General features: G+C 35.7%; 2 protein-coding genes across 2 annotated transcripts; both read right to left on the bottom strand.

The window, feature by feature from the left end:
• Positions 1 to 5,443: 5,443 nt before the first annotated feature.
• LOC145125785 (pterin-4-alpha-carbinolamine dehydratase 2, mitochondrial-like) lies at positions 5,444 to 9,090 on the bottom strand. Its single transcript, XM_079061198.1, has 5 exons — positions 8,863 to 9,090; positions 8,268 to 8,353; positions 6,103 to 6,229; positions 5,935 to 6,003; positions 5,444 to 5,604 (listed from the first exon to the last, which is right to left on the bottom strand). Exons 1-5 carry the CDS (start codon positions 8,867 to 8,869, stop codon positions 5,525 to 5,527), a joined length of 369 nt encoding a protein of 122 aa, XP_078917324.1. The 5' UTR covers positions 8,870 to 9,090; the 3' UTR covers positions 5,444 to 5,524.
• A 964-nt stretch (positions 9,091 to 10,054) lies between these two features.
• LOC145123736 (protein GOS9-like) lies at positions 10,055 to 11,113 on the bottom strand. The gene is made up of 3 exons (XM_079058943.1): positions 11,027 to 11,113; positions 10,693 to 10,899; positions 10,055 to 10,597 (listed from the first exon to the last, which is right to left on the bottom strand). The coding sequence occupies exons 1-3, from the start codon at positions 11,027 to 11,029 to the stop codon at positions 10,358 to 10,360; spliced, it is 450 nt and encodes a 149-aa protein (XP_078915069.1). The 5' UTR covers positions 11,030 to 11,113; the 3' UTR covers positions 10,055 to 10,357.
• Between the last annotated feature and the right edge of the window lie 585 nt (positions 11,114 to 11,698).

Genomic DNA, 11,698 nt, shown 5'->3' on the forward strand with positions numbered 1-11,698 from the left:
ACGATGCACCAATTTCCACCATGAAAAACGAAATATTTAATTAGGTTTTAATTGGTTTAGAAACTCCTAGATTCTTTGAGATTCATTGAACTTTCTTCAATGGCATGTTTCAATCTCGAGTGTGCCCTTCAAGTTTTGTGACTGGGATGTCGAGGATCACAAAACAAGGTGTGAAGTAACCATGCAAATTACTTGGTACCCTTAATGTATTACCCCTCAATCGATGTGCCGGTTAACCACACACGCTCCATCGATACTATGATAAACATTAAGTCACCCTTTACCTACCTTGTTAAGTTCAAGTTAGTGTGCCGGTTAACCACACACGCTCCACTAACGACTTAAACAAAGTGTAAAGTGTAATTTCATGGATTAGCACCTTATTCACATTTTCCTAAAATAACTAAGATTGTGAATTCAATAAAGTTTAGTTACTTTAGTATTATCATTATACTTTTAATGAGAATTTATAGGTCCTTGTCCTACCCGTTCGGCTAACGACCCTCCACCGATCAAGGAAGCGGTGGGTGAGAGTGGACACCCATTAAGTTGTCATTTTATAGGCAACAACCTTATACCCCCCTTATAGACCGGCTTCGTGAATGAGGCGTACTAGCGGTAAGACGACTTGATCTTATACATATATAAATATTATTAAACTTATAATATTATAAAGTATAAGGGTTGAATTTTAACTTTTAAAATTCTAGGGGTTGGAACTAAAGTTTTTAATATGACTTTACATGTTCCAAAACTTGAGGGCAAGTTTTGTAAACTTTCAAAACTTTTCATTTCTCATAACTTATGAGTTAATGGTTATTAAAAATGAACTCTTCATTTTTTGTAACCTATGTGTTCTTTTAATGGTTATTTATAAATGTGACTTTTGGTTATCCATAACTTAAGAACCAGTTATGGACTCCATTAAAACACATAAAGATCAAGAATTAATCTAATCAATTATTAGCACATAATTTCTATGATCTTCTAAACTCATATGTTTATGAATGTTCATATCAAAAATTTCAAGAATCGTAAGTACATATACAAAACTTGAAATTTTGATACGAGCTTTTGAACAAAACTTCGATTTTCAAGTTTTTTTTTTTTTTTTTTTTTTTTTTTTTTTTTTTTGCATCAAGTATCAAATAAACAAACCAGGCTCTGATACCACTGATGAGTTTTGAGCATTCTAACACTCCTATGGTGTACATGCAACCCTAGAAATCTTGGATCTATGTTTGACTAAGATACATGCAAATAATTATTTTTCCAAGGTTCTCATCCTAACTAGCATGGCATGGGGTACTTGAATCAAATGAAACTAGTAGAATTACTTACCTTGTAGTACTAGTTGATTGCTTGGAGTTTGAGAGTCTAGCACCAATAATGTGGATGCCTCAAATGGAAGTCACAAATCACCACAAACTTGGAAACTTGAGAGAATAGTCACAAACTTCTTGAAATCGGCCCTCTTAGTTTACACACATCAACTAGTGTTATTTCAAGAACCAAAGCCTCATTTATATAGTGTGGTGGATTAGGGTTACATCCATGTAAACCCTAATACCCATGTCTTTTCATTTCCATGAGATCCATGGGTTAAAGCTCCATGGAGTATCCATGGACTTTCCATGCAAGCCTAGCCCATTCCAAATAAGCATTAGCCCACACTATATAAATACAAGAGCCCATATTTAATTAGTCATACTTTTGATCTCTAAATTAATTCTAAATTAATTATAGATCAATACTAATTAAATAATATGATTTTATATTAATATATTAGGACTTATAATATATTAATAAATCATAACTTATACTATTCTCAAACGATTATCCATAAATTGTTCGGGTGAAGTGCAACCCAAATGGACCATGCCGGGTCGGGTCAAGTACATACCAAATATAATTATGGACTTAGACACTATATCCAACACTTACCACCCCAGACGGACGGACATAGTGAGCGGACGATTCAGACACTTGAGGATATGCTTCGAGCATGTGTTATGGACTTCGGTGGAAGTTGGGATACATACCTACCTTTGGCTGAGTTTTCCTACAACAACAGCCAGCATTCGAGTATTGGTATGCCTCCCTTCGAGCTTTTGTATGGGAGAAGGTGTCGAACTGCCATCTGTTGGGGAGAGGTAGGGCAGCGAGTGATGGGTAGCACTGAGATAGTGCTTAAGACGACTGAGCAGATACAACAGGTCAGACAGAGGTTACTGACAGCCCAGATCCGTCAGAAAAGTTATGCGGATAGACGGCGATCCGAGCTTGAGTTCCAGGTTGGAGATTTCGTACTCCTGAAGGTATCTCCTTGGAAAAGAGTGATCCGATTCAGGAAGAGGGGCAAGCTGGGGCCCCGGTACATTGGTCCGTTCAGGGTGACCGCGAGGGTAGGTAAGGTAGCATACCGTCTGGAGCTACCCGAGGAGTTGAGTCAGATCCATGATACCTTCCATGTATCCCAGTTGAGGAAGTGTATAGCCGATGAAACGGCGGTTGTGCCGCTAGAGGATATCCAGGTGGACGCGAGTTTGAATTGCACTGAGAGGCCGATCGCGATCTTGGATTGGAAGATCAAGGTGCTGAGAAACAAGGAGGTGCCCCTCGTTCAGGTCCAGTGGCAACATCGGAGAGGGTCCGAGCTGACTTGGGAACCGGAGTCAGAGATGCGGGAGCAGCATCCAGAGTTATTTGTAGAGTAAGACTTTGAGGGCGAAGTCTGATTCTAGTGGGGGAGAATTGTAACATCCAGATTTTCAGGAAAAGAAGGGTTCCAGCAAGAAGGACCAAAGGAGGTTGTCATTCTGAGATGTTGGAGCAAGGAGCTTCACTTTGAGGTAACAAATCGGCCCTCTCTTTCTGTATGGTGTAGATTTCTTGAATCTAGGGTTTCTTGACCCTTGTCTTCAAAGGATTTTGGAGTATTTGAAGTCCCTTTGTGGAATAAGCATTAGATCTGGACCTTAAGAGGTCCAGAGAGCCCCAACCTTCCAGCTTTATGCAGTCCCTTTAGAGTTGTGGACCTTGGTTGCCATTTTAGGAGCTATTTCACCAAAAGAAGCCCCAGGAGTGTTGCATGAGCGTAAAGGTTGAACCTTTACGTAATTATTGGGTACTAGAAGGTCAGATCTATAGGTTAGAGAAGCAGATCTGACCTCAGAAGGTCATTTGAGTAATCTCATGGACGAAACTCGCCGAGTCCATGAGCGGACTCGACGGGTCGGGTCGTGTTGCACCACAATTCGTGATCAGTGGTAGCCGTGGAGAAAAAGGTTAACTCGACGAGTCGAGTGAGGCCTTAGCAGAATTCAGAGGACACGTATGGACTTGTCGAGTCACCCATGTGCACTCGACGAGTCTGGTCAAAGTTGGACCGTTGACTGGGGTTGACTTTTAGGGTTTGGTCAACATTTGGACTTTGGACCATTGGAGGGGTAAATGGTCTTTTTCCCTTCTGAGAGAATATAGGGAGGGATTAGTTTAGCCTTTGAGAGCCGTATTAATTAGAGATAATTACTTTATGTGATTAGGCGGAGGCTAGATCTGATATTCGAGTTCGAGACTTCCCGAGATTACCCGAGGTGAGTCTTCTTACTATACATTACCTAGAGTGGTAGCTATGTGCAGACCAGAGGGTCTTATGTGTTATGTTTATATTTGAGTTTATGTGCATTGTGTTATATGTATGCTATATAGACCGGACCGGAGGGTCCAACGATTCAGACCGGACCGGAGGGTCCAACGAGCTAGACCGGACCGGAGGGTCCAACGAGCTACGGGACTGGAGGGTCCCGCTGAGACACATTGACCGGAGGGTCATATCGAGTTATAGCCTCAAGTGGCTTATGTGTTGTATGTGGTATTTTGGGGGAACTTACTAAGCGTTTATGCTTACCGTGTTATGTGATATGTGTTTCAGGTACCAGCGAGGATCGCGGGAAGGCGTCGGCATGATTTGTACACACTGGCAGAGGATTATGTTTTGAGATTCTGGGATATGTTTTATTATGATAACATTTGACACATGAGATCTTGAGAATATTATATGAGTTTTATCATGTATGAAAAATGAAAAATTGTTTTAAAATTTACGTTGTTACATGCCCACAAGAGTATGCAGTTTACACAAGGAAGAGGAATGGTAAGCTCTTAATAGTTGGGGTGTATGTCGATGATTTGATTATTACAGGAAATTGTAGTAATGAGGTGAAGCTCTTCAAAGAACAAATGCAACAGGAGTTTGAAATGAGTGACCTTGGCTCATTGTCATACTACCTGGGTATTGAAGTAGATCAACAAAAGGATGGTATTACTCTAAAGCAAACAGCTTATGCGAAAAATATCCTGGAGAAGGCAGGTATGGCTGAATGCAACTCATGTAAATACCCAATGGAACCCAAGTTAGAGCTAACGAAAGATGAAGAGGGAGACCAGGTAAATCCCACGGAGTATTGAAGCATTATTGGAGGTCTAAGATATCTTACACACACTCGACCTGATATTTCTTATGTTGTCGGGATTGTAAGTCGATTCATGGAAAGACCCACACTCAAGCATCTACAAGCAGTGAAACATATTCTGAGGTATATCAAAGGAACCATTGATTATGGCTTAAAGTACACCAGGGGGGATGGAGAAGACATTGTAACCGGGTACACAGATAGTGATCTTGCAAGGGACGTAAATGACAGACGCAACACATCCGGAATGGCATTTTATCTTAATGAAAATTCGGTTACTTGGGCGTCGCAAAAACAGAGGAGTGTAGCTCTTTCGTCATGCGAATCAGAATTCATGGCGGCGACAAGTGCAATGTGCCAAGGGATATGGATGCGTCGGTTGCTTAGCGAGTTAACAGGAAAGAAAGTTAGTCCTGTGGTGCAGCATGTTGACAACAAATCAACCATAGATTTGATAAAGAACCCAATGTTTCATGGGAGAAGCAAACACATAGACACAAGGTTTCATTTCATACGTGAATGTGTTGAGAATGGGGACATAAAAGTCATGCACGTGAGCAACAAGGAATAGAAGGCATATATTCTCACAAAATCCATGGCAAGCAAAAAGTTTGAAGAAATGCGTAACTTATTGGAAGTGAAGCAAATAAAAATTATGGATTAAAGGGGAAAATATTATTATAATCCATAATATTTATTAAAAAAATGAGAAGAAGCAGATGGCACAGCAGGCAGGCGTGCTCCTTGTCTGTCCATTTGTTTATTATTAACACCTACTCTAGTTTGACTATCAAGTCATCTTTATCATTTATGTTTCTTTAATATTGTAGTTGAAACAAAACCAAGTAGTAGTTAAGTAGTTGTCTAGATTAAATGCTTTGTTTTTTGTTTATAAAAAGCTATGAAGAAACGTGTGACTGTAACTCAGTCACAACTTTTGGAAATTTGTTCTCTCTCCATTCACTACATACACACGAAAATTACTTCATCTTCCTTCTTTATTTTTCTGCAAAAAATACAAGTGATTGAGAGGCTATAAACCAACACACTCACATATGCCTAAGGAACTGTTGAAGAGGTAATTTGTCAATCTTTGCAGCAAGTATGAAATCGTTCTCCGTGAGTCCACCTAAAATAAGCATCATTTGTGTCATTTCTGTTTTGTTAGTAGGCATTTACAAAACAAAACGCAACTCGTGTATGTTGTCCCACCTTTTGGGTCGGACAAAAAATAATAATTCGTCTTATATTGATATTAAGTCTAGTCTCACTCAAAGTCAAATGCATGTTTAAATGCTATGTTTTGTTATGCCAAGTCATGTCCTTTCTTTTGGGTTTATTTCCCTTCTTTAAAAAAGAAAATTTAAGAATTGAGGTCAAGCTAAGTTATTTGTACGGATTTGGAAGCCATTACAAATTAATGAAATACAAAATTGTTAAAACAAGAAGCAATTCTTACCACAAGCATGTGTGCATAACTCGATTGTTATGTTGAGAGAATCAACGAGATGCAGATCTGGATGATGGTCTGCATTTAGACAAAACATTAGAGTCGGTCAAAATCACATATAAATATAATCCAATTAGTAAACCAAAAAAAAAAAAACCCAAAGAGAGATAGAGAGACCTTCTGCTTGAGCCAAGTATGCAACAACCTTAAAAAACTCCAATCCTTGAAGGAAAGTTTTTACTTTCCATTTCCTACGCAACTTCATTACACCATGATCATCACTTACCAACTCCCATTTGGGCACCTAAATCACAAGTATTGATTCATTTCCATTTTCAGAACTCATATCAACAACTTGACATCATTCATGTTTTTCTTTTTTATTGCATATTATCTTGTAGATGGTGTTATGATTTTTCTCGCTTAACGATATTAATATATGTATCATAACCAATATTGGATTTTTGTAAAATATATCAAGCAAAGTAAAAAAAGATAATCGAACCTGTGGTCTACTAGAGTTTAGATTATAACCTTATTGAAGAAGTTGTGTAGTCCGTGTTCTTTCCAGTAAATCTATTTTGTAATTTGCGAAGAATAAAAATGAATTTCTAACGAAGAAGTTGTGTAGTCCGTGTTCTTTCCAGTAAATATATTTTGTAATTTGCGAAGAATAAAAATGAATTTCTAACGGGTGTTTACGAAACCACTTTATCAATTTAATTGGGAAAAAGTTGAAATACTCCAACTAACTATCCCTACTGCCTCTTAGATTTAGTTTTTGTTTTTTTGTTTTTTGTTTTGTTGTTTTTTTTTGTTGACGCTAGGTCATTAAACAAAATCTTTTAGTTCCGATACATGACCCGTTGTTCTATTATATCTAGTAAATTGTAATAGGAATATTAGATGTGAAAAACACTTCAATCCATTAATAGAAACTTTAAATATGAGGAAAACATTTCAGTTTTGTTACTCGTTGTTCTGTTATCTCTAAAACTTATTTTCTAGTCCAACGGTATTAGGTGTTGTTCTTCCTTCTTGAAGACGTAGAGTCGTAGAGAGTTCAAGTCCTTTCGTGGACATACATAGAATTAAAGAGTAATTTAGAAATAGATTATATTCGCCATTCAAAAAAAATCTACAAATTGCAAGAGAATAAAATGATATAAAAGACATTTCAACCCTTTACTAATGATAGTTGACCTATACTTGTTATCTCTATTAGATTGTAATACGAATATTATATACGACAAATAAAACATAGAAAATAGGATACTATCAATTAATTATTACTGATAATAAACGAATGTAAGTAATAATTTTATAAAAATCACATAATATAAAATAAAAAGTAATAAACGTTTAATACATTTATTTGTGTCCACTCGTGACAATTGATTAAATATTTAATTATAATTTATTTTAGCCAATTAGTGAGATAAAAAGACATAAAAAAATACAGTTTATTTGCTCCCACTTACGGCAATTTATTTAAATATTTCAGCATGATTTATTTCAAATAATTAACGAATAATAAACTATGGATAAGAATATACTACAATTTAATAACTAATAATAAAAAAAAATATATAAGTAATAATTGTAAAAATAGCATATAATGGTCTTAAAAACAAACAAAAAAACATTTTCTTTATGATGGACCTTAGATAGTTAGATGTACAAAAAAACTAATGACCAAAATGGACCTTAACTATTAAATATGCTATAGCCCATCATAGGGACCTAATTGGAGCAAATTTCTTATTTTTGTATAACAGCCTAACATGGACACAAAAGAATTCTATGTAATATAGGACAAATAATATAGTATGAAGAGTATTTTAACTTTTTTTTTTTCATTCTAATTTTGTTTTTGTAAAATGTAGTGATGTAAAAAACCCCATAGGACCCCAACCCGCGGTAATATATATGTTTAGTGTAATGTTTAAGGTTAAACGAAAAAAGCTAGTGAAAAATAGGGTAAATAAAGTCAAATAAGGAATTCGGGAAAACAAGGGTAATATTGAAATTTGAGGGTGAGGAAACGCTAGAATTCAGGGTCGGAGCCGTGGAAACAAACGAATTTGAAAGCTATTGTCAAATACCTTTTTTTTATAATTTGTTTACATTGTATGATAAAAACAAAAAAAATAAAATATTATAAGATAAATTTGGTTTAACAAATGTAAATGACTGCCGAACGCGCGCGCGTATGTGAAAAAAAAAGAAGCAAAAATCAATATTTTTAGCAAAATTTCCGATAAAGTCTAAATATTTTAGGCTAGATTAGGGTTTAATCAATATTATAAGATAAATTTCCCTTCTTTTATGTTAAACCATACCTGGAGTCTAAACCTATTGGCAGTTTCCTCCCTCATGGGGCTCAAATCCTTCTTGTCACATGGCACACATTTCTTAAGTAACAAATCTGAAATTTCACACACAATGCACAATAAATTAGCAGAGACGTCACACCTAATGTGCAAGATGTGAAATATATTCCTAGATAATGAAATTGAACTTTTTTGTGACACATTTGAGTCATTAAAATTACGATAATTGGTTGAGTGACTTGGTTCAATTGTATGATTGTATCAATATCACCGATTAAAACCATTTGTTGTTGGCGTCCTCAAAAATGTATGCTGTAATAAATTACAAAATGACAAGTTTGATCATGCAATCTGAGAGATAGTTTTAGAGATATATTTGCAACTAAAGCATCATATTATACATTATTATTGGAAAAACTGACATTAAAACTCAAATATGAAATTAAATCTCAGTTAGACGTTTGAGTGTTGTTTCCAGACGGATTATTACTCTTTTACAGAAGATTAAACAGAAGCAATCAATGCATCTTCTACACCGAAATCAAAATTTTAAAAAGAAGTAGATGAAGAAGGAAACGAATATGAAGAAATTGAAGGAATTTACCTTCCATGAGCTCCGACAATGCTTAGTGGCGATGGTTCCAGTTGAATGTGAAGGAAATGGCGATCAAAATAGAAAACAAAAACCACAAGAGCAAGAGCACCCTGTGTTATATGCAAAAATGCATACGTAATCGAAAGGATGAAGAAGAAGACAAGCATAGAGAATAGATGTACATCTGTCATTAATGGAAGTCGCCACCGAAGCGTAGAGTTGGTGACACGTTGTCTTGCTGCACTTCTATACGGACAGCACTGCATATAATATCTAATAGGAATATAGAATATATTATATAGGGTAAATTACACGAATATTGTGGTTTGGAGTAATCTGTGAGTTTTGTCTTTAATTTTGTTTTTTAAGTCCTCAATTTATGTTTTTGTTGAGTTTTTATCCTTAAAAGGAGTCTTTTGCCCCTTTTTATTTCTTTTTACCTTTTTTATTATTTTTTTGGAACAGCGGAATATTTTATTAAAAACTAGCAAGATGTTGATACTTAACTTATAAGTTTATATATGTTGTTATTTATTATGTAGTTGAAAAATTTTCGTGTAATGTTCAAGGACCCGACGTGTAAGGAGGAACTTTATGCGTTTTTTCATTCGGGGAAACCACCAAGTGATGATGAAGGAGGAAACGATGAGAGCGAAGATGATGGTTCGTCACATTAGTTTGTGTTTTGTACGTTAGACTTGTTGTGACATAAGTTTATAACACTTTTATTGTTTATTTCAGTTATTGTATGAATTATTGCACCTTGGTACTTACTTGGATGTCGTTATGTAATTTCTTTTTCTGCATTTAATGTTTTCGTGTTTTCTACATTTAATGTCATTAAATATTGTTTTTTTTGTACTTGAAAAAGGCCGATTTAAAAAATAAAAATAAAAAAATAATATTACCGGCGACACATACTATTACCGGTGATATAGGTATTACCAGCGACAGTGGGTATTGCCGACGACTTTGTTATTAGCGGCGACAATTACCTTTAGCAACGACATATTTGAGCAATAGCAACGGGACAGTACTGACGACTTTTTAGTGGCGACGTGTCGCCGCTATTACTTTTACCGGTGACAATGTTAAGTTTTAGCGAAGATTTTTGTCGCCGCTAGTGTCTTGTTTTCTTGTAGTGTTATATCTAGAATTAATTAATAGTTTTAGGAGTAGATTAATGTATGTCGCCGTCTCAAGAAAAAGAAAAAAAAATCATTTTTAAGCTTTTAATCAAGGAGTACATTATTCGGTGAGCATATTGTCACTATAACTTCCTATATATGTGTGCTTATATTTATAATCTCACATAATTATTGTGCATACATGCTAGGATCTTAAAACATAAAGCCTACGTACGAGTGACAGATCTGGACCACTAATTATGAACAACACAACTATTTCACAATGTTTCTCTCAAGCTTCTTTATTATGAGAATGGTATCACTTCAAACAGCTAGCATGCATGCATGCTGCATGCCACAAATTATCTCGGCCAGTCTCACTCTGCGGGACTAAGAATGACACCAATAGAGTCGAGCAAAGCCCCATGTTTTCCATGGAATCCAACAATTCTACCTTTAATGACCGGCACAGAAAAAGTTGCCCCCTCCTCCATGCCGTATGGCCCATAGGATTCTATGTCTGTCTTGAAAGACAATGATGTAATCACTGTGTTGTTTGAAACTTTTCCGATAGTTCCACTAATCCCAATGATGTTTTCACCCTCAGACAAGGCAAACTGAATATCCAAATATATCATAACTGAATGCTATATGATAAAATAAGAATATAACTTCTACATATGTATACGTAACAAATGTTATTAAAGCTCACCGCATGAAGTAAGCCACCATCGCCACCATATATTTCAGAATTGTCTTCAAGACCCTCTTTATCCGTGTAGTTGAAGCTAATAGAATCTACTGCTTCTCCACTTCGGATGGATATATCGACAATCCTACCCTCTGGTTTGAATATCCAGGGAGTATCGCCACCTTCACCTCCCCAAGGTCCAATTACTATATCAGTAGTGGCTGTGGCCTGCATATGGATCAAAAATTAAAAAATTACTGAAAAGTGAAGAAATGAAGAACTACACGTTGTAATCTTAATCCAAGCAATTCTACATCTGGATAATTAATACTCAATATACGGTGAGAGAGTCTACCATTTCCCTCTAAATGTACTTTCAAACGAATGAAGCTGTACATCAAGCTCCAACCCATGCATGGCTATATATAGCCATGATCTTGGGGTTGTAAAGGAAATTAATAAAGGTCAAAACTCTGGTCTTTTTTCATATATTTTTCATTTTGTTTTGTTTTCATAAGACTTAGACTAAATTTACAACACAATTTAACTAGATTGTCAGTTAGAGCATCCACAATACATAGTTCAGTAGGACAGTTGAATGAGAAGACATGCTTAATTGACATTTAATGGATTAAACTCTATGATTGTGGGATGTCATTGGTTAATGTAGAGTTGTATAGTAAGTAAAACGATGATCTGTCAATCCATTAAACTCTTATAAGTTTAAATGCATTGTGGATTCCTACGTAATTTTTAGGAAATGATCCTTATTTTACTCATGTTGTGCTAATTCTCAATTTTTTTTCCATAAAATAGCCCGTCGTTAGAAAAAAAATTCGTTCCAACATTGATAAAAATCCCATGGTGGCAAATTTTATAAAATGTTAAGTTGATATAATTAAGACGGCATGAATCAGGCACATTTCATGTGCATCTCGGAATCTGGAATGCATGCAATTAGTGGAAAACATTTCTCATGCCTAGATCGATATATATATGCACCACTGTTTGACAAGCAAAGCTTGGT

This window comes from Lactuca virosa, chromosome 7, assembly GCF_052849685.1.
Source record: "Lactuca virosa cultivar CGN04683 chromosome 7, Lactuca_virosa_CGN04683_v6, whole genome shotgun sequence".
Taxonomy (NCBI): Eukaryota; Viridiplantae; Streptophyta; class Magnoliopsida; order Asterales; family Asteraceae; genus Lactuca; species Lactuca virosa.